At 36.0% G+C, this 24,100-nt stretch overlaps 1 protein-coding gene across 23 annotated transcripts in view; it reads right to left on the bottom strand.

The window, feature by feature from the left end:
- Window positions 1–24,100, bottom strand: part of TMC1 (transmembrane channel like 1) — a 310,690-nt gene that overhangs the window by 90,908 nt on the left and 195,682 nt on the right. For 18 of the 23 annotated variants that reach the window (XR_004319262.1, XR_004319261.1, XR_004319264.1 and 15 more), the window contains 3 exons: window positions 10,346–10,393; window positions 6,884–7,052; window positions 1,175–1,303 (listed from right to left, as the gene is read on the bottom strand). Coding sequence is in view for 19 of the 23 variants with exons in the window: in XM_032477838.1 (XP_032333729.1) it covers window positions 1,175–1,303; window positions 6,884–7,052; window positions 10,346–10,393 (346 nt within the window). In the remaining 4 variants the exon portion in view is untranslated. Of the gene's footprint in view, window positions 1–1,174; window positions 1,304–6,883; window positions 7,053–10,345; window positions 10,394–10,935; window positions 11,039–24,100 lie in introns of all 23 variants that reach the window. The other 5 variants (XM_032477833.1, XM_032477834.1, XM_032477836.1 and 2 more) reach the window with 2 other exon arrangements.

Here is a 24,100-nt window from a genome sequence, read left to right as displayed (position 1 = left end):
AGTTTGCTGGCAAGACCACTGTTTGCAACCTAGAAAACTTTATTCCACAAAACAAAACAATACCGTCATAAATGATGCCTAGGTTCCCACCTCACAGTGCAGACCTGGGAGGTAACTGAAGCTCAGGAAGTTTAAGCCACTTCCTTAAGCAACACACAAGCTTTTGCATAGCCAAGATTAGTAGTGAATTGTCCTGATAGCTACTTCAGTTCTTTTTTCACCAGAGACAAAAACACTTTAATTTTAAGATTATTGTATATACACTATAATATTTAACATCATTAGTTAAATAGGCTCATGGAGAGATAGCTTTGGACATTTACCACTGTTTATAAAAATGGTTCTGTGGAAAAAAAAAAATGCAATCTGTAGCACAATTGTGAGATGCAAACATGGCTGTTATCACAGACACGGTCCCTTTTATTCACGCCCTACCTCCCCAACCACCACGGCAAGGAGATACAGTGTGATCCTCCGAGGTGAATCTGCTCATGTTCCCCAAAAAGGGATAATCATTTGACTTTTCATATCGGGAGTTTATAAATCTTACGTCTCCTCTGAGTATGTTAACCCTCAACGTAAGAGTGAAATTGGGTCGCTGACATGTTACCAGGAAACAGCTATTAGCATAGCCCTTAATTGCAATCCTATTTACTGTTCTGTTGGCTTAGCATCCTCCCTGTGCTGTAATAAGAACTGTCACATGAATATATCATTTGAGGCTGGAATCCTGCAGAGAAACAAGAGTGTGCAATCCAACAAACTTGTAAAATTCAAATATATTATCTCTTTCAGAGAGATGTAATGAATGTATTAAACTAAGGAAATTATCAGTTCAAGGAACAAATGATTAAAGGTGATCAGAGGTTATAAGACTCCAAAAAATGAATTTGCTCATGGTTGTTTTATTTTGTAATTGTTAGCCCAGCCTCTCTAGTGATACAATCTATATGTGTGTGTGTGTATATAAGTACACATATATATGTTAACATGAATGATATGTAACATATATGATGTTATATATGTTTATATGGCCATGACCATTATATATAATGAGTATTACACATATGTTACATTATACATAGTATTTTCTCTAATATATAGGTAATACTCAGAGAATTTAGGAGATCAATATCAGGGAAAGTGTTTCTAATCATAAAAAGTGGCATCATACCTAAGAACTTCAATTTTCTTCTCCATTTTCCAAGGCTTACATTTGACAGTAGCAATCATTTGTCTTTTCTCATCTAACTCTGCCTTCAATCTTTCCAATTCCTCTTCATCAATTTCTTCTTCTTCTTCCCTTTAAAAAAAAAAAAACTCTTTAATAAAGTTAAGTTTTGCTTGACTTCCAAACTTAAAGAATGCTATCAGATACACAGCCAATCAATGTGTATCAGCTTGGCTGATATTACAGTAAATGCTGAGATCTATAAGTATTAGGGCTTATATCTGAACACTGATGCCAGATTTCTGGAATTATAACTTTAAACAATAATGTTTATATTCTGAAGTCCTGAAACTGTTTTACGTCCTCAAACTCTCAGAACTAGAAAACCTGGGGAAAGTAATAGTTATATATTTATCAATATAATTTCCTCTGTTACCTTGTACACCTTCCCCCACCAATTCTGCATTTCATTTAAAAACTTTATTTTTCAACAAGGATAGTAAATTAGAGGTGAATATGTCTTTGAAGTGCCCTTAAAAAATTTGTTAGCCCTGTCTCAAGAGAAAGAGAAAAACTGAAATAGGAAAAAAAAATATTTCTCAAAGGTAACTTAATCTGTTAATTAAACTCAAAACTTCAATTGATAAAAATTCAACTTGAAGTGTATTTGGTGGAAGTGAATCCTTTGAAGAGGCCTTCAAAGGAATTTAGTTTCTTGCTGAGCAAATGAGATGTCTCTTTACTCTTCTGTGTTCCTAGTACTGCAAAAATACCAAAGAGTCCAAAACTCAAAGGAAACAAAATCTAAATATGAGCAAAATGATTTTAAATCAAGGAATATAATGCCCTATTTGTAGAGATCAAATATTTTTTGGTAACAGACTGTTTCAGTTACGAGTTATTGTCACTTAATTTCAAATTTACCCTGCTATATTTAATGTTGTGATGTTGTGGCTGTGACCCTGTAGGGCACATTTCTGCTTTGTCAGTGGGCTCGATATTCGGCTGCGACAGAAGACACTGAAAAAGGATTTGGTATTTCCTTTGGTGTCCTGTTTGCTTCCTGTGGTGATGCTTACTCCTTAGCAATGCTTCTTCAGGAGACACAGGGGCTTCCCATAGCTGCAGGTGAAACTAGTTTGCCAGTTTTTCCAACAGATACCAGCTAGCAGAACCAGCTTCATTGCTCCCCCTGCAGACACCAGCACCACTTGAGTATCACCCCCTCTGCACTGGTTTCAGCTCCATGGGTCTCTCCTCTACGCTTCTAAGTTTTAATTTCAACCTCTTTCCATTGTTCCTCTAGCCCTTGGTGTGGTATTTGCTTCCTATAGTTGCTGTCACCAAGATACTTAGGTTCTCTTTTCAGCTTTCCAGTAAGCTGGTTAACAATTATTTATACCTACTAAACAGTGCTCTTATTAATTATTCTCTCTTCAATTAATTGTTGACGTTTCTTTCTCCTAGCTGCCCTGACAAAGAAATTGTAATCTGACTCAGGGTTAAAATATGTTTCTGACTAATTAAACTAAACTCATGACCACACACAGTAGGACTATGGCAAAGTTGTTTCTGAAAGTTTCAGCCGAATAATAGGAGGACATACCTATAATTTTATAGCCCACCTTCAAAGTGATTTTGCAATCTCCTTTCTTTCCCACCAGTCCAGAGTTTTTAATCATGCCATGATTACTGAAACAAAAATTTATATTAACCCTATAAAATAACACTTGCCATCGACAGTTTGGTGTTTTAACCAATTCAGATATTTTGCTTTGAATAGTACTCCTAGTTCAAGAGAACTGTGGAAGTATACTCCACTAAGATACAACTCTGATTGACAATAAGTTGTTTTTATTTTAATTATTTGATGTTTATCACATAAAATCTTATGGTGCTGTACAACCATAACAAAATACTTACAAAGAATGAAAGAATGATCTATTCAATGTTTGGATTTATAGTGTAACTAAAGCGTGTTTCTTTTTTTCTTTTTTTTTAATTGAAGTAGAGTCAGTTTACAATGTTGTGTCAATTTCTGGTGTACAGCATAATTGTTCAGTCATACATATACATACATACATACATACATTCATTTTCATATTCTTTTTTACTATAGGTTACTACAAGATATTAAATATATACTGTGCCATACAGTATAAACTTGTTGTTTATCTGTTTTATTATATATAGTAGTATCTGCAAATCTTGAACTCCCAATTTATCCCTTCCCACCCTGGTAACCATAAGTTTATTTTTTATGTCTGTGAGTCTGTTTCTGTTTCATAAATAAGTTCATTTGTCTTTTATTTTTAGATTCTACATATAAGTGACATATGTTATTTTTCTTTCTCTTTCTGGCTTACTTCACTTAGAATGACAATCTCTAGGTCCATCCATGTTGCTACGAATGGCATTGTTTTTTCTTTTTATGGCTGAGTAGTATTCCATTGTATAAATATACCACAACTTCTTTATTCAGTCATCTGTTGATGGACATTTAGGTTGTTTCCAAGTCTTAACTATTGTAAATAGTACTGCTATGAACACTGGGGTGCATGTATTTTTTCAAATTAAGGTTCCCTCTGGATATATGCCTAGGGGTGGGATTGCTGGGTCATATGATAAGTCTATTTTTAGTCTTTTGAGGAATCTCTATACTGTTTTCCATAATGGCTATGCCAAACTACATTACTAAAGCTTGTTTCTTTACTGCCATTTTTTAGAAACAACTTAACGAAAACCTTCCTAACATTAATTATGTACTCTCCTGCTATCTTAATCTCAGGACTTTGTATGTTTAACACATCCAAATTCTATGATTCCTTCAAAAGTCATACGAAATGTCTTCAATTCTCCTTTCTGATTATCCATACAAGAACAGTTTTCTCTTAAGATTCTAAACTACTTCGTACTTCTCTGGCATATTTATATTGTCTTATTTCATAATAATTTGTGTCTAAGTGGTCTCTCTCTTACTAAATAACTTCTAGAGAATGCAGACAATTGCATATTCATATCCATATCTTCCAAAGAAATTAGCAGATTATCTTCCACAGAAGTGGAGCTGGATAAATATTTATTGAATAAATGTTTATGTACAGAAATTTTCTGGATGACAGGGTTATCATCAAGTACACTAAAATATAACAATGTCTTCCAAGATTAATATTTTATGGAAAGTTATTCCTACACTAAATGATCTCAGACTGGTATATTTTTAAAGTCTTTGTTGTTAATTGTTGATTGCACCAGGAAGATCAAGCTGTGCTAGGAGGTAGAATTGTTGTTGGCTAAGTTTCCTTCAAATATGCAGGTAATTAGAATATTGCTTTTTTGCATAATTAAAATATAATAATGCATAATTAAAATATTGCATTAGGGAAACTGCTTTTCTAGGAATCACTCAAAGAAAGTGTTAATCATATTAAAAAGACATAGCACAGACATGTTTTATCTTCTAAAATTTAGGGCTAATCTGTGCAAGAATGGCTTCCTATCTTAGGTTTGATTTATTTAAACAACAGCTGTCAGGAAGGAGGCATAATGTGCTGAATTTCTCACTGCTATGAGCAGATTACTTATTCATTTAAAACTGGGTCAAGAAAAGCCTGTAATATTATTAGAAATACTTCAAAATGCCAAACAAGGTAGCGTTTTTTAACTATCTTCAAAGGCAGTTAACCTTGGATTTAGTTGGTTTCAAATGTTTTGTCAGTGCAAGGGAAATTCCCTAAGGTGTTTCGCTTGAGCATTTAAATAAAGGAAGACCCACTGAATTAATTAACTTAAATAAATGTGCCCTGACTTGCCTACTAATCTTTCTCAAAATATATTTGCTAATACATTTTCTTTAAAAAAAAAAAATGCTTATCCTCAAAATGAACAATAGAAGGTGAACACTGAAGTAGAGGTCAGAGCTGTCAATCACCACAAATAATTTATGATGCTATTTAGAATAGTTGTACAAATTGTGGCAATAATAATATAATTTGCAAAACGTATGGAGACAAAGTTCCTTTTAGCCAAGTTGGCTCTGTGGAGGAGTGGGGAGGGAGGGGGTCAGGAGCGCTGTGGCTTCTCAGAATCAGGCTGAGAGTAGCACCAGCTAAGGACAGACACTGTCTCAGGGACAAGACTGCCCCAGGTAACAGGGACCAAGACCCAGTTGATTCATATGGTCGTATTTCTAGGGGTTGAGCCTTTGACATGAGGACCTTGAGCAGAACAAGAAAGCAGAGGAATTCTCACCCAACTCAAAGGACGGCTCTGAGGCACGAGTGGAGAGGAAAAGCAAATTCTGGAACGCAACCTGTACAATGCATACAACTATTGGTGATGTTTTTGCAGTGAAGTACCACCTGTCAGAAAGCATAAGCTTTGCTAGTAGGACATATTAGTACATAATAATAACAATCACAATAAGACATGAGACTTAAAAGAATGTTTACTTCGTTTTTAAAAAGAACAAAGGATAAAAATACTTGAAAAGAAGATGGTCGTAAAAAAATACCAGAGTCAAAATGTAAAGCAAGTGATGTCTTAGTATTTAAAGAGAAGAAAGAGGAAGAGCTTGGGGAGGAGAAGAGAAAAAGCAGGAGGAGGAGGAAGATGAGGAAGAGGAAGATTTAAAAACTTAAATCAACAAAAATATACTGAATAAATGGGTGGGGTTACTCTTTTATTTTAAAAGGAACCATCATCTGTTAGTGCTAAGCTTATGTACCTGACAAGATGTTCACTTCGTTGTATTTCATTACAACCATTTATGAGGAGGAAGATTACAGCTAGCTATTGAACACAGCAGTGTGTCATCTTGGAGGACATCTTAGAAAGTTCCTCATCATTTAAAGTCCTGGGACTGTTCCAGAGGAGATCCTGTGGCCCTACCACCTGAGCGTGTCAGAGGAGCTAATCTCTTAAAACCTTTCCTAGGGGTCTAGGTTTTCTGTCAGTAAATGTGTTTGACACACTTTTCCTACCTGCCTGCCATCTGCAAATTTCTGGAAAGCAAAGACCGGAAAATTATTTTCTTGGAGTTTTCCTAAACAGCATTTAATATACTATTCTACACGAAAATAGCACTCAGTAAAATGTTGGTCTGGTAGAACTGAAAGATGAAGGGTTGTATTAAATACAAAATGACAACTCTAACCCTCTGTAAAAAGGCCAATAAACTTTTTTTCTGTAAAGGAACAGACAGTTAATGTTTTTGACTTCAGGAGCTACACACAGCTCTGTCTCATATTCCTTTTTGTTATTTAATTATATTACTGTTTATTACAACTGTAAGAACCATTCTTAGCTCTTGGGTTGGAATTAACCACAGCTGGCCATCCCCTGCTCTGTAAGACAAGTGATTTGGGCTCATCATTTAGGAGGCTTTCACTTCACCTCAGTAATGATGCACTTAAATAACAGTGTAACTTTAAAATATTTAAATTAACTATCATATGCTAATGACCTATGACAATTTAGATCTCTTATAAGAGAACTTCTCAAAGTCCATTCTTAATATATATTCATTTTTTAAATTCTATTTTAATATTAAAATACATTTAACTAAGTGGGGTAAAATGCCAGCATCAGATTAAGCCTGCTTTTCTGATAGTAGTTTTAATTACCAATTTTAAGGCAAGGGAGTGGTCTTCTTTCAGCATCAGGCACTTTTGACTGAGAAACAATTTCGGTTATAGATCAGAACTAACTTACGGTCCTCTCTTCAGCCTCCTCCTTCTCTCTTTTTCTCTGGCCTTCCTTGTTTCTTCATCCTCTGGCTCAGGTTCTGGGTCATCCTCATTGATAACATCTCTGGTCCGCTTTCTCTTTGGTCTCATGCTTTCTCTTCGAGGTAGTTTGTTTTCCTCCTCTTCCTCTTCGCCTAAACACAGCAGTTAGCACTTCAGTGAGCAGTATCAGAAAAGTGCTCTCCCGCTACCAAATGTATTCTTACTTTTTAATTATCATTGTCACACATCTGAGACCACAATCCAGCAATCACCACATCAAGATAAGATGCACCTTGCCATGTGTATTTCATAGCCTGCCATTTCAATACATTTATCTAGATTCTCATTTCTTGTGGTTCACCTACTCAAAAATGCATGTGAATGTGGATCCCCAAATTCTAGTAATGCTTAGAACTCCAGTCTTCATTTACTTGGGTAACTAGATGATTTGGAGTTTAATATCATACCATGACCTCTAAGACCAAGTTTGTAGATTACCAATCCAACACATAAGGGTTGAATGTTTAACCACTATATGTTTATATATTTCTTTCCTAGAACAAAGGGCAAGAATGACAAGGAAATGCTACAAATCAGCAGTAATTTTGAAAAAACTAATTTGAGTCTAGACATTCCTCCTAATTCAAATTATTCTCATTCTTGACTTCAAATATTTCTTCTTTTTCCTAAATATTTCTTTCTCTTTATTAAATGAAATTGATAGCACATGCCTTTGCTTGATCATTCTATCCTTATGATTAGAAATAGAAACTTGTAAGTATAAATTTAATGTAAAGCTGAGAGAAATATTATTTTATTTTATTCATCAACTAACAATTAATGCCTTTTGTGTCCATAACTTCTTGGGAAGCTTCCAGGTAAAAAGTAGGAGAACTCAGTTCCTTCTTTCACTGTTTATGATGTACTATCCTACTTCAATCTGACTTTTGTTGCTTTTTAATTTCTTCTGATATTTAGAGTCAATTATTGCAAAAAAAACAAAAATTACTCATAGTTATCACTACCTCTTAAATAGAAGCTACCATAGGGAGAAGTTTGTACTTTAAAGTAAAACTATGAACTGTCTGCAGCATACCCTTCTGTGTTATCTGATTCTGATTCTGTGGAAGCAATTTTGTGACTCTGTAAGTTATAGATAATTGGATAGCAATGCAAAATAATTCTTGCCTGTCGACATACAAATGAACTCGGTTCAGTGGAGAGACAATCCTCCACCAAAAGATGAAGAAAAAAGAAAAGAAAGAAATCCCACTAAACAGTCATGCCTATCATTTCAATATTCTGATCTATAAATATATCTGTTCTTTGGATTTTCCTTTGAACTGGTAACTGGTTGTAACACCTCACCAGATTCCTCATTAATTAGTTAAATATGTTTAGTTTTACATCTTTGTGTGTTATTATTTTATCCTTTTTTGAAAATTATCTTTTTTTTTTTAATTTAAGTACAGTCAGTTACAATGTGTCAATCTCTGGTGTACAGCACAATGTCCCAGTCATGCAAATACATACATATATTCGTTTGAAAATTATCTTTTAACATTACTTATTGAAACTTTTTTATTGATATTTCATATCTAAGACCTAAATATTACCAATGTTAATAAAATTTGGCTAGCAGAGAGAAACAAGAGAATAACTTTCCTAACTAGGTTTTAAAAACTACACCCTGTCATCAAAACCAAGACTGAGTTTCCATTTGTTGAATACTGTGGCAAATGTTGTGTGCCATTTGAACCCCATTCTAGCATTCTGAAAATTTACCCAGGCTTAACAGTCATTTTAGTCACTAATTATAGAGAGGACAAGAGCTTGATAGGGATTGAGAAACATTTTCACTCACAAATAACTCGAGAACTCAAGCAGCCACTTAGTACTCTGCAATTTAGGATATTTTGTATTAAGGCTAAACAATTAAACTTGCAAAGTTTTACTATGAATGAAAAGTGTATCATTAGATTTATCTTTTACCACTTAAGAGGACAAAAAGATAGTCTTCAGTGTTTTAACTAGTTTCCAAATACTCAAATCGTTAAAAAAAGAAGTGTTCTACAGCTGCCTACTAAATGCGGATTTGCACACAATGTTAGCTTTTGGAATGGGCTTGATTCAGCTTTGAAGGGTAGCAGAATAGGCCATCTCAAAAAGGAATTCAGAATATACCACCCCAAAATATACCACTCTGGTGTATTGACTATTCTAAGCTATAGGCACTTTAAAAACAGCAAATGCAGGAAGAGACTTTCTCTGAACTCACCATTTGGAGTTGCCTCCCAAAGCAACTCACTTGTCATAAACCCCTCCCCAGGAGTTTCATCCCCAAGGAAGGTTGACCGTGATCTCAGGAGAGGAGACTAGAAGTCAATATCACATCCAGACAGACTATAATCCCTATTATAAATTATAAATTCCATTTATTCTCCTAAAATCATTTGTTTTTCCCAAGAGACCTAGCTTCCCCTCCCTTTCCCCTATTAGATGGCATTTAAGCTAAATTCTAAGCCACCTCACAGAGTTACTCAGTTTTCCTGGGTATCTCCCATGTATACATGAGGTATACCTGTTAATAAACTTCTGTTTGTTTTTTCTCTTGTTAAACTGTCTTATATATTATAGGGGTATCACCTAAGAACTCAGAAAGGTAGAGGAAAAATTATTTTTCCTCCCCTAAGCAGTCAAGCCATAGCATCTAGGATCTATGTGAGACTCTGAGCTGTTTTCATATAAATATACCAAATTCATGAAAACAGTTGGCATCATGAGCACTCACTGGCTGTCATATTGGGCTCAGGTTTTTAATTGATGGTGTTGATGTATTCTGTAATTGAACTCTTCTTGAGATGCTGCTCTTTCTTTCAGTTTTAGTAAATTCAAAACTTTTGCTCATATAATGATCTTTCTCATGTCCCTGTCCTTGAGTGGTCTGCATGCCTGCAAAGGGAATCACAATCCAGGATCTTGAACGGAACCTAACCAAAGTAAAAACAACAGAGCAACTCTGACAAAATACCCAAGCATTCAGTACAAAAGAACGTGCTTATTCATTTTAATTGAACCGCCTGATCAGTTCAGTCGAAATGGCCAGTCTGTTATACAGTAATAGATTCAGCCTTAGAGAAAAGCTTTTAGGACAAAGACTTTAAGAGGGAAAATAGCAGAGGAACAAATAAGCAAATTTTTCTGGACTACCATCTATTTGATCATTAGTAACATAAATTGGGTTGAATGTGTGTGTGTGCCAATTGAATCTGGAGCAGCCATTCTATTTGCTAGACTGATCTCTTTTGTGAGACCATCAACGGTCGTCCACACATGCTCCTGCGCTTACATGTGGTAGCATAATCCCACAAGATAAGAGGATGAATCCCCTGAATTCACTGTTGTCCACAGGAAATATATCCCAGGTGGGTCCATCTCCACTTACTTGAACTTTCCTCAGTATCACCATCTTTTTCCTCCACTTGGATTTGCACTGTTGAAGAAAGAAAAAATATAGCAATTCTTTAAATGATGGTACGATTGCTACTAACTGTTTTTACTGTTATTATTTTCAACATAAAGCTTTTCGTGCAGTTAATAAATGTTTTTCAATAAACTTGTCAAAGCGAGCATTGTTTATTAAAGATGTACAGCTACAGCGTTTTGTGCAGTGTTGTGCAAAGACTTCTCTGCTTCATCGCCTCCAAGGATTTGCAAAACATATCAATTATAAGCCTGTCAGCTCAATTCAAAATAACTTCAACCAAAATAAATTCTGTATTGCAATAAGTAAACTTGGGGTTTTTGGGTCATTTCATTCTATGATAAACTGAATTGTTAGTAAAGCTATATTCACATGCACAAACCATTTGGTTATTCTAACTAAATTTACTATAATAGAGAATATTTCATTTTAACTAGCTACCCAGTGTCAAAGAACCATTCAAAAAATTCTTAAAAACTGATATTTCCTATTTTAGTTATTTCTATTGGTATTATATGGATACAGCCTATATTTTCCCATATATGATTTACCTTGACAATGTGAAGCCAGGTGATTTTCTAGTTCTTTTTAAGACAAAAAACATTTCTTCTGTTTATTCTTCCCCTCATCCTCGGCATCTTGTTTTTAGATTTGCTCCATTTTTAAAAAGGCATATAAAGGTTTTATTAAATTTTAATGATACAATAATATAGGAAACTATATTAATTGGCAGATTTTTTTCCCTTGTCAACTACTGTCCATTTATCATAGATTGAATCAGACAGAGACAAAGATATGCAACTTGCCACAAGAAAATTAGAATAAACTATTTCTTTAAAACCACAGTTTAGTAACTTGTTTAAAATATTAATTTACATATTTTTATTTAAGGTGGATGGGTGTAAGCCCAAAAACGCAAAGATAACAAACAATATAGCTGTGAACAGAGGAAACAACCTCCGGCTTTGTTTCTGCTCATACACTGTCAAAGGTTATTAATCAAAGCTTGACAGGCCTATTGAAAAGGCAGCACACGCTGAGTTTAAATTCCATTCACAAAGAAGATTATTGTAAAAGCACTTTTTGCCTTTAAACAGCATCTGCATAAAAATGTTTAGAATATGCAAAAATGGTATCATTCAACGTCAGCTGTGGAATGTGAAAATAAGCGTTCTTTTGTTCAGAGTGGACATACGCCTTCTGTCACCGGCTGTAACTGGATGTGCACAGGACAAAGGTCTTTATGTCACTACTGAGAGTTCGTAATAGTGCAGGCAGACACTTCTCAGAAGATATTTTATGTTCAACAATAGGTCATAGTCTTTATTTGCAACTAATGCCACCACCAAATTTCTTCAGTTAAAGAAGACTTCACTTAGGAAGGCATCTTAATGATATAAGATTAGCTATGGAGCAGGGTCTGATCAGTGTACATATATATGTGTGTGTGTGTGTGTGTGTGTGTGTGTGTGTGTGTACATACATATATAAACAGCTGAGGACAAGAAGCATAGGCTGACATAGAGCCTCTTCGGCAGCATAAGCAAAATTTCACACAAAGTGCTATACTGATTTATAATAATCAACTCACTAGTCATAAACAAATAAAGTTAAATAACAAAATGGAGAAAAATACTAAATGAATAAAAATATAAGCAAATCTTTAGGCAGGAGCATATACTAAACAAAAGCAGCAGAATGAAATGTCCCAAGCCAAGGAGATGAGCAACAAATCAATTTCCTCCGATAACCAGGGGAGATTAAAAAGCAGGGCTGGAGTCATGGATCATCTTCTCAGGTACAGGAAGGATAGTTATAAATGGCCATTAAATAAAACCTGAAAAATCCATAAGGGGAGACAGCCCTGTGGTTGCAAGTAAAGAACAAAAAAGAGCTATGGTTTCTGGGTGATGTAATGGAGAGTATTGCAGAAATAGCCCCTTCCCTCCTCTTGAAGTGACTTTCCAACAGCGATACTCATCTGTGCATGATCATCTGCATATTCTCATTAGGCGCCTTCTTTATTCAAAGACATTCCTTCATCTGGCAGTTGAGTCAGGGGTCGTGAAACACTTGCTTTTATAGTTACTGTGATAATAATTGGTTTATACTTGGTTCAAACCCTCAGCAAAGGCGTCGTCAGCATCAAGAACTAGACAGTAGCACCAAGACCGGAGACTGAGGACTCCATCAAGAGCCTCAGGCCAAGCTTGATTTTAATGTAATGTTATCTGGACTGAAAAGCACCTGTCAATGCTGGTCTGCCTCTGCAACTCAAAGTGATGTTGAAGAACCAAGCTCAGAAGCCCCTCCCAGACAAAAGCCTGTGCAAAAAAATAATAATAATAATAATAACTCGGAACACTTAAATGGGAGCTACAGACTGTCTTTCCCTTCTCAGATAATTTTTGGCATGGCCTGTTGCCATCCCTTCTCTCAGCAATCCCTAGTAGCTCACTCCCAATCATATGAGCCTTTCATGTTCTGGCTGCTTCTCAAAGCCTATTGATTATGTTCTTTAAAAATAACCTCTCTCCTGGGGAGTGATGGGAGGACAATGAAGGGGGAGAGGGGGTGTAGGGCGGGGTCCTGTCAAAATGTTGAAGGCAGCAAGCAAAACTGCATTTGAAGTATGCTCATTTAAGAGAGGAATATGCAATAGGAGCAGATGAACTCCTAGGCAACCCAGATCCTCATTTCATGCAAATAGACTCAGTAATTAAAAACAGTAAAACGAAACAACAGCAAAATGTCACATTTCAGAGGCACTGGAATTGTTGAGAAAAGTAGATATTGTTCCAGGCTTTCTTTTTCAACCTACAGCACTGAAAGTATTTTATGGTTCTTCAGGATCAGAGTGGCCAAGTGGCTGGAAGAGTTGAATAGTATTGCCTGTTCCTCTGACTCACATTTAGCTCTTGAAGGGATGATCATAGCACCAAGTCATAACTTTGGAAACTGTAAATTCATTTACTCAATTAGCACTTATTGTGCACTTACAAGGGTTACAGAGCAAAGTGCTCTGGAGTAGGAGTTTGTAGACTGCAGAAGAAAAGTTCAGTTCAAGTTCAGGTATGAGTACCTTATCCAGTTTACTCGGGTTATAGCAGCAACCTAGTTACATTTATTAGCAACGTACTAGTGTGTTTCTTTTCAGGGTTCCTTTATTTAATGTGAGGAAGTGTCAACATCAGCTCCTTGCATATAAATAGGGTACTTTTCCAGGAAATAAAGCCAATATTTTATAATAACTATAACTGGGGTATAACCTTCAAAAAGTGGGAAAATGACAAATGATGTGAAAAATTGTATACAATAAAGGGAAGTAAGTAAACTTTAATTTTTTTTTAAAGCACTGCTATTATCAAAACTGAATACACGCACACTTTCACATTCACTTGTGAAATGGTAGAAACTGTACATTAATTAAATTCAAGTTGTATTATCTAAGAAAACTTAGTAAGTAAAAAATAAATGGGGTACCTTTCGCTTCAGACTAAACTGCCCTGGGACGGATATTAATCTATGCCATAATAAGCACATTTCCAAATCTTAGCTGAAGAACCCATGTCATCAGTGAGGGGTGGGATGTGAGAGGAAGGGAAGAACCAAGGATAATCCCCAGGTTTGGGGCCTGGGCAACTGGGAGGGTGGAGTTGCAAGAAAAGGACATGGGAGACTCCAGGGAGAGTAGCTTAGGTAGGAACAGTTGAACATCAGGAGTTTAACTTGACTAGATGGAGCCCCCAAGCCACACTGAGGCTATTATTTCCCTTGTAGAGAATGGCCCAGCACTCGGCTTCCATTCATTTACGAAAACACTATTATTGGTGGGTGTGAAATAGTGAACAGAAGCCACTGTCTGTGAAATTGAATAAAAATGATAGATTGTGATTCTTCTTCCTCTCAAACCCAGGACATTAAATCTGATTCAATTTAACTCAGCAGCTCCCTTTATTTTTGCTACTTTTAGGTCAGGACAAGAAGATACTCATGACATTTGTTTATAATAAACCCAAGTCCTTCAAATGATGGAACTGAGTATGATATTTTGGAAGCCACTGAGTAAAAATAACTTATTATTTAGCTCTTATATCAATCAAATATCTTAATGAACCTGTAAACTATAAAACATTAAAAAAAATCCTCAGGAGTAGGAAAAACAGAATGAGATCATTACACTTAAATATCAATGAGGTATCTGGGGAGAAGGTTTGATCTGACAGACTTAGGCTGATATTCTTTCTACAAGTGCCAGCACCTTTCCTTAATACCATGAAAAACCTTAAAACCATAAGGTCTTTCTTAAGACCACTGAAAAAATCATGGGGCACATATGTTCAAGGACACCCTAATGGAAACTTGTATAATAAATGCCAAAAGGCTGGCCATATTTTCAAACATTATAATATCTTGGAGATACTTAATAGTTATTTTAAATTGTTGTGGTTTTATAATTACCAAAAAGGAAGAATTTTGGTTTTTGGTAAGAATCACCTACCCAAAGTAGGAGAGGGGGCAAGCCAAAAAATATATATATACACAAACACACACACACACACACACACACATATATATATCTGCTATAGTAGCTGTCATTCTCTAATGTTTTTCCTTCAAGATTATATTTATTTTTTGAGGCTCTGCAGCTCTTTAGAAGTAGAGAACAAATAGCTATTGATGCCTGCTTTATTAAAAACACAATATAAAATATTGTAGTTGCCAAATAGAAGAGAATGAAGTCCATGGAGAAACACATTTTACTATGAGGTTCCAGAGAGAGAATGGCTAACCCTGAGACAGAGAAAAATAGATTTGTTCAAAAAAGAGATCCCCCTTCTATCCTTGTAAAATGAAAATAAATCTTTTTTATATACATAAGGAGGGGAAGGGGATGCACACCAAATTTTTTGGCACTTTTTCTTTCTGTTTTTATGGTACATGAAACTAAGACTAAACAGGCTGAGTGAAGCGGGTAGCTGGTATGTTTCCAAATTCTACCACCCTTGAGCTGCAAGAGCAAATACGAAATGCGGAAGCATAGTTCTTCAAACGGCAAATTATATATTTGTGAGAAACTGCAATTAGATATTTCTTGACACCATTGGTCTACAGAAAGAATAAAAATAGCTCTTATTCTATGTGGTTTGGAGGGCTGATTTTTTTTTAAACTATACATATTCAATAAATAAATAGCTACTTACAAAGGCATTTAGAGCTCTCTGTGGTTACAAAAAACTAAGTGGTGAGTCTTGCTTCTTCTCTGCATTTAGATTATTTGGGGGGAAAGGACATTTCTTATTTAACCATGCTGTCATAATATATATTCAGAGTGTGTGCTCTCATGTTGCAATTACCACCATAAAGGGCAACCACTGTAAATAAGTGTGCTGAATTGAAAATACATTCTCTTGTGTGAGTTTTTGTGGCTACCAACCAGATGAAAATAGTGGATTATAAACCTCTGGCAGCTATGTTTATATATCCTTGGGTTGCTTAGAACCAAAAGGAATCTTTCTGTCCCCAACAGCCTTTCTGTAATATTCCTGATCATGAAGAAGGGTTGTAAGCATTCATGAGTAAACAAAGAAAACAAAACAAACAAACAAAAAACTCAAGAATTGTGAAACAACAGAAAGCTTTGTTCCCAGAGCATAAAGAAGCAAGGCTGGCTGAATTCTGTATAGTCATTACCAAACCTTCATAGAACTAGCTTTTGTCCACAGAGAAGATGCTAATTACTGCTCATTAGCATACATTAGCACATGTTAATGAGTGTCTTCTAAAGAACAAAAGGCAGTGGGGGCAGACTTAGAGTCGGGATGAAGGCTGGGTGGTAAGAGAAGGGCTTCAGAAGATAGAGGCAGAAAAAAAGAAAATGAGAGCAATTTAGAACTTGGATTTGTTTTCTGAAATTTAGAACTTGTCTCTCTGACAAAATATTAATAGAACTAAGGATGAAATAATTTAGTTTATTTTTTCTAAAAAAAAAAGAAAGAGAAAGAGCAAGTCAATAACTAGAAGAATTTTTCTTTTTTCTGCACTTTAGCTATTTGGGAACAATTACACTTTATAGGATTTGCTACTGAATTAGGGGTATTAGCTAACATCACCATCAGTTAATGAAAAGGAATCCTGAATTGTAAGCGTCCTTGTGAGTTTATAAACATTCTGACCACCCATCGATCCATTTCAATGTTTTCTTCACAGACTCAATTTATAATATTCAGTAAGAATAAATATGTAAGTAATTTGTTTGTTGTCTGTCATTTTATTAAAATAGCTCACATAAAATGTTATATATGTGTTAATTTATATCCTAAGGGCAGCTGGTTAACATTTGAGTATTCTAGTTAGTAATCCACAATGGTAGAAGGGAGATCTAACATGTGAGAAGTTACTCAGAAGCACTTCAGCCATCCCTATCTTGAATTAACACTAGATGGTTTGTTAATTAGAGTAGTGCTTATTAGAAGTGAATTTTGTGAAATTAAATGTGATCAAGTTATATGGACTGGCTAGAAATATCATGTCTGAACCCTGTCCATGTCTTCACATGGTCTGAGAATATACAGGCTCAGTAATCTCCTCTTTGAATGGTAGGTATTGCCAACTAAAAATTGGCACTTGCCATCTGTCTCTACAAGGACTGGATCACGCTGGCACTTGCCATCTAACTCTGCTTGGATTAAATCATGAGCCGCTGCAGCCACTGCAGCCACTGACCTTCAACACACTCTGAAAGGAGTTCAGGGGGAAGACTGGGAATGGGGCACTCTGAATGAGGAAAACTGGCTGAGCAGGCCTCCACAGAGTTAGATATTTTCAGGAGATTTTATGACCCCAATTCTCGCATCTCCTTATATATAGAAAAGCACTAAAATCATTAATGGTGACATCTGCTCCTTGTGACTAGCAGCAAGCCTCTGCCTACACATGTGCTTGACTGCATGTGCCCCCTTCACTGAAATCATATATAATACTGAGTTTTCTCCCTGTCTCTTTGGAACAGGTTCTCAGAGCTATCTGGGATGCTGTCTCCCAGCCTATAGTCCTCATTTTGCCCCAAATAAAACTTAACCCACAACTCTCAGGTTGTGTGATTTTATTTCAGTTGACAGTATCTTCAGCCCAGGAGTCCCAAATGGTCCTCTGTTATGGCACTAAATAGAGAATTTTGTTGTCTGACAAAACCCCAATGAAGTGGGCCGTTTATTCCCATTTTCCAGATAAAGAAAAGGAGAATTGCAGAGATTAAGGAGACAAATGCCTCAGCTAGCATAGCTAGTAACTTGCAGAGCTGAAGTTTGTCTTGAAGTTCATCACCAAGTTCATCACCAAGCCCTACTGATTTTACATCATTGAATCTGTTTCTCTCATTCACCACAGTCAACATCACAGAAAAATTACGATTGCCTATTTCCAGGAGTATGGAATTAGCCCCTCTTGCCCCATTTGATCCATTCTCCATGCTGCAGCCCATTGCATACAATCATGGCTGTAATTTTATATTTACTTGTTAGATTGTATTTGTTTGTTTGACAATACATAAACTACAAACTTTTAAGGCTACATCTTATTGTCTCTTCATAGTACTCAATAGGATAAATATTATCTCCATTTTATCAGATGCCTTGACAGACGAGTTAAAAATAAAATAGAAAATACAGTAGGCTTTGATATTCTCAAGGAAATAAGAGGTTTTCAAGACTCATTAAAATTGTCATCCATTGTAAACTGTCAGAAGAATCTGTACAAGTTTTTTTCTAAAATATTATATTTTACATTTTGTACAAGGAACAAATGCTTTGATTTAAATAAATCCAGAAGGTTAACAGGGAATAGAAGAAGGTAGATGGAATGATGTGAAAGAGAGAAAGAAAGACCTAGACAAATCTTCTGGAGTCAAGAAGTAGCGGTCTAGAGAGAAAGTCTTAATGGTGGAGGAGAAAGCAGATAATTACATTTACGAACTTATGCTGAACATAATGAGACCTTAAATACAGGAGAAAAAAAATGAACCCCCTTGCCCCAATTAAAAGATCATTTTAAGACAAAAATGGGGTCATGCATTGGCATAAATATGTTTCTAAATAGCAGGGGCAAAATGAAAACCTGTTTGGCCAAACACTTTGGGAGTTTGAGAGTGAAAGAACATTATTTGAAATATGATTTTTAGGGAAAAGAAAAAGTAAAAAAGTAGGTAAATATAGAATTTTCTTTAGTGGGATGGGAGTTGGGACTGTTACAAACATATTAATAAATTTTAATTTCAACACATAAATATATGCCTTGTATAGACAGACTCTGAGGGTAATATTAAAACAAAAAAAAGTGTTTATCTGTGTGAACCTATGATCCATTCCCGGGATCATTTTGGCCATGGTTGTTAAATGTTTTATATGAAGTTTACAATCAGGGATTTCTAAATATCTTACTTTCTGCAGAATATCAGAGTCAAAACTGATCAAATCATGTATCTCACAAAGGTCAATCAATTTCTGGGTAAAACTGACACCTCTATGAAAAAAAGAATATAGTCTATGAGAATGAAATTGAGAGCATATACTTACAACTTTTTCCCAAAGCTAAAAATTAAGACTCTTCTTTGTGAAAAATACTTTCCAACTAATTTCATTTTATTTCATGCAAACAATAATGCAATAAGATAGTTATTACCAGCACTATTTTACTGGTGAGAAATCTGGGGCTCATAAAAATTAACTGACTTGTTAAAATAGTGGCAGAACCAGAATTCAGCACAATGTCATGAATACGAACATTAAAACTCATGTTCTTAAACAACAGAACATGGAGCATTACCTTCAATGTGATGGACAAGCTAACTCAGAGTACACATCCAAGATTTATCCGTGCCCAATGGGACTGACTACTGAGATCAATACGTTCTAGTTCAACTTCCTCATTCTTTCAGAGAAACTCTGGATACACACAGGGCAAATGACTTACCAAAGATCATACAGCCAGTGAATGTCATAACCAAGATTTAAACCCTGATCTTCTATTTCTATGTCTATTTTCACACCATGCTACCTCAATTACACCCATTGCAAAAGTTCACCCAAAAGCTGTAAAAGTCTCTGCTATAAAATCAACAGTAATGAATACAAGCAACACATTTCACAGCAGTTCTGAAATAGGGCACATACCTAGATCCAAATTTAGATTCCTGTAATCAACTTCAGTTTCTACAAAATGAAATGTAATAATAAATGCATGCATTGTACACAATACAGAGCCTGGCACATAGCAAAGGTTATAATAATCTGCAAGGACTGTTCAAATGCTTTTAACATAAACTTAAACACAAAATTTTAATATCTTTCACCTAAAATTCCAGGAAGTCAGGGAAGACATATTTACTTTGAGCTTTACCTGAATACCCTGCATTCTGCTAGTAGGATAATTGCCACAATATTCAGTCTGAGATTATATTAAAGACTATTTCACCAGAAGGTAAAGACAAGGAATAAAATATTACCCTAAACTCTGTTTCTTAGTACTCTTAGCTAGTCCTCACCATGCCTGCTTATGATGCCAATCAATGTTGAAATCCATGCTGCCTGAGTCAATGGTTAGCTTCACCAGCCAATTTTTGCTTGTTAGCAATTGAATAAGTAATTGTAGCACAGGTCTAAGTTGACCAACAAACAAGGGACTGACAGCCATTTGGAGTAACCATCTTCTAGTGTCACAGAAAATAAAATTAGTTCCATACAAAGAAATAGAAGTCAATGGACTTTGGAATGAGAGATTTGAATGTCCTCCCTTACCCAGCTTCCAAATTCTTTTCCTTGGAAGTACTCTGGCAACCAGAGGATAAATTATTATGACTGTGCGGCAACAGAAAAAAGAGATGTAGGGTTGGGGGTACTCAGTAATTACCTGACTGCCTGTCAAGTCCACTGAAAGTTGGGATCTCGTCCCTGCTAATCTAACAGTACGCTGATTATAAGTGACTTTGTGTTTTCAGTTAAAGGTAATCAGTTTTATCTTGATTAAATGCCAGAAGGTTGGGAGTATAACTATTATCTCCCACAGGGAAGGCCAATGGCCAAACGTTAAGATCTAAGCCTAGTGATACGACAGCCAGGTGGGAGGTAGGAAAGAAAGCTGAGGCTGATAAAGGGAGAACAACAAATTCATGTGCTTGCTATATTTTTAATTCCTCATTCTCTCTTCCTCTTTGTTCCATAAGATGGAATTACTTTGGCTACTGAGACAAGCCACATCCTAACTTTAGAAAGCAGGAACAGACCACATGAGATTCAGTTTCCTAATCCAATACAGTACATTTTTCAGGCAATAGAAGGTAGGACTAAAACGCTACTGGTAGCCTCAGAAGGTACTGGGCCTACGTAAGGTAATCAAGTATTCCCCCAAGAAACTAGTCCCTAGGTCATACTGAGCATTCTAGACTTTCTGCTGTTGGCTCTTCAAGGTGATCTCACCACTCAGACATTCATCAGAACTATTTAGTTCCACATCCTGTCTCCTGTGTCGTGAGATGGCACTGTGAATGCGTGTGTACATACCTGTGTGTATGTGTGTGTGGAAGAGAGACAGAGATAGAGATGAGAGAGAAAAATTTTAAAGACTTAAGGAAAATTCCAGAATCCTAGATTTCTCTTCATATCCTCAGCATTATTCTCAACCATCTACTTATAGTAAGTTAGCTCCGAGAAATAAATTGTTCCAACTGCCCATACTTGGTTAAGCTGTTTGCTTACCTTGAAACCCAATTATCAATATCCTGATGGCTAGAAATGAGATTAGCTTATTTTTTATTCATCAGCTCAGCCTGATAGCATTGCGAGTACATTTTAATGGATTCCATGGCCAAAGGCCATCAGTTTTTCTTCATTCTGTGATACTGAGTTATGCCACTGTCTCCAAACCTCTTCTCCGGGCTCCCAAATCCTGGGGGATTTCTAGCAGGGGGAGGCCTGGGCACTGCTTTCTAAAACTTTAATGTGTACCAGAATCAGCTGGAGAGCTCTGAAAACACAGATTCCTGGGCCTCATCCATAAAGATTCTGATTCAACAGGTGGCCCCAGTAACTGGCTTTTCTAAAATGTTTCCAGATGATGCTAATATTTCTAGTTTTCATACCAGGCTTTGAGAACCACTATTGGGAACCCACTGAGGGAGTGGGGAAAGTTAATGCACATCTGCCACCTTCTTTTAGGAATAATAACTCTCATGATCTAGAAATTGACTTTTTTTGATTGTCCATCATTATGCCAATTCTCACACTGTCTTTTATTACTATAGCTTCATAATGAACCATAAGGGCAAGTGTGTCTTCCAACTTTGTTCTTCTTTTACAAGGATGTTTAGCCTTTTCTTCTAGGTTCTTTGCATTTCCACATACACTTTAGGATCAGCTTGTCAATTTATGCAAAAATTTTAAAAAGTCTAAGATATGGACTGGAATTGTGTTGAATCTATAGATCAGTTTGGGGAGAACTGATAACAATATTGAATCTTCAGTCCACAAATGAGCATATCCACTTATTTAGGCTCTCTTTCATTCCTCAGCAATGTTTTGTGGTTTTCAGTGTTCAGGTCTCACATCACTTTGGTCAGATTTGTTTCTAAGTGCTTTGTAATTTTTTCTGATATCGTAAATGATATTTGTAAACTTTTCAGTTTCGGATTGTTGTTTTTAATACTGGTTTGTGGTTTTCTTAGGATGTCTGTCTGATTTTGGTATCAGAGTAATGATGGCTCAGGGAAAGCTGGGAAATATTATCTCTTCAATTTCTTAGAATAGTTTGTTCAGAATCAGAATTATATTTTCCTTGAATATCTGAAAGAATTCTCCAGGGATGCAATTAGAGCTTGATACATTCTTTGTGGGGCAGTTTTTGTTTGTTGTTGTTATTGTTGTTTTTACAGATAGATTTTTCTACATGAAACTTCTATTCAGTTCTTTAAAATGAGCAAAAAGAAAGTAGAAAAAAGATGGTTAGCTCTCCATCCATCACCATTCATTTATAAGCAATAGCAACTGAGTACTCTTCAGGGAAAAGAATCCATTTTTCTCTGAATCTGAATATAATCTAACATGTATGGACTTGATTATTTCTCACCAGTCACATGCTCATGAATTCTTTTAGGGAGACAAAAAGTGAGGGAAGATTCTGGAAAAAAAAGCTACAGAAAGTAAGAGATTACTGCTTCATTTTTTCTCCTAGAACCTCATGCAAACTCCTATTTGCTTGACGCTTGAAGTTATAAAATATACCTCTATATCCCTCCCTATAAAGAAAGCCTGGATTATGAAACATCATGAAAAAAACAGGAATAAAGCAGCCAGAATTTAGCAAACAACATTTTATTCCCATAGCATTAGGAAGAAAGGAGCAGACTCATAAAATGTTTAGTGCTTTCTTTAGTAGTGGCTAAATTGTTCCACCTTGTAATGGAACTCAGGGAAATACCTCTGAGACATTCTGGAAGTTTAAAGAGAAATGATGGGAGAGAGTTTTAGTTAATTAACTCTACTTTCTCTTGGTTACCAAATTATGAGACCTCAGTTGACTATGTTATTCTTGGGCCAGGTTCCTGCCATCATCCTCACTTCACAGAAAACAGTAGTGAAACATCCAGATAATTCATCCATTAATTCACTCAATCAACAAGAATGCACTTAGTGTCTATGGAGACAAAGCACCAGGAAGAACTGTGCATCTTAGTTGACAGAACTGTCTTGTTCTTGGAACCAGGCAGTCCTGAGTTCAAGACTCAGTTTTGCCACTCCAAAAAGTGTGACCACAGGCAACATTTAACCTCTCTGAGCATCAGCTTCCATTTCAACAAATTATAAAAATGAATAATATCACAAGAATGTTATGATGATTAAATAAATAAAATATATGTGGCAGTATCTGGTATACAGAAGGCACTCAAATCTATGCTAAGCTAACGAAATCTGTGGAACCATATAGTAAATAAGATACTTTCCTTTCATTCCAGGGGGTCCTAGTCTAGCTAGAGGACAAGCTACGCACAAACAGTTGGTGTAAGGTGGAATGTAAGTAAGTACCCTAATATTTAATGTCAAAAATAGGAGCTAAGAGAGAGGAAACATCCCAGGGAGCTGAAATGGTCAGAGCAAGCTGCATGAAAGACGTAGACTCACACTGAGTCTCTAGATGTAAGAAACTGGAAGTCATCACTCCCATCCTAACAACACGAAAAAGCTGAACAAACTGAAAAATCAACAACTCTTCCAAGATCTGTCAGAGACTGAGATCACAGGGTAAACGGGTTGCCCCCAAAATTGGAGAGACAAGCAAACACAAAACTGCAACTTACCAGAGCAAAAACCCTACAAGTAGAAACCCTGTGGGAACTGTTACTGGGTAGGAAATTCCACACTGTAAGTGACAAATTGCTGAAGGCTCCCTGAGGACAATTCTGAGAGTTAAACTGAATCTCTCAAAAAAAGAATTGGTAGACAGGAAGTTATAGCCTAGTTTGGGTAAACAAAGGAGGCAGGTCAGAATTTATAACAGTAAGTGCTAATACTTGTAAAAAATTAATAAATAGAAACTTCAATTAAATAGAGTTGGGAGACCAGAAGGTGGAGCTCTCATACCCTGTGATGAAAACAGAGCCCAATAGGAAGAAGACAGACTCCTTTCCTAGCAAAGACTCAGCCAATGAAAAGCCATGAACTTCTGGCT

The sequence above is a fragment of the Camelus ferus genome, chromosome 4 (assembly GCF_009834535.1).
Source record: "Camelus ferus isolate YT-003-E chromosome 4, BCGSAC_Cfer_1.0, whole genome shotgun sequence".
NCBI classification, from domain to species: domain Eukaryota; kingdom Metazoa; phylum Chordata; class Mammalia; order Artiodactyla; family Camelidae; genus Camelus; species Camelus ferus.
The sequence above is the reverse complement of the archived record's forward strand: the minus strand, read 5'-3'. Positions and strand labels throughout refer to the sequence as shown.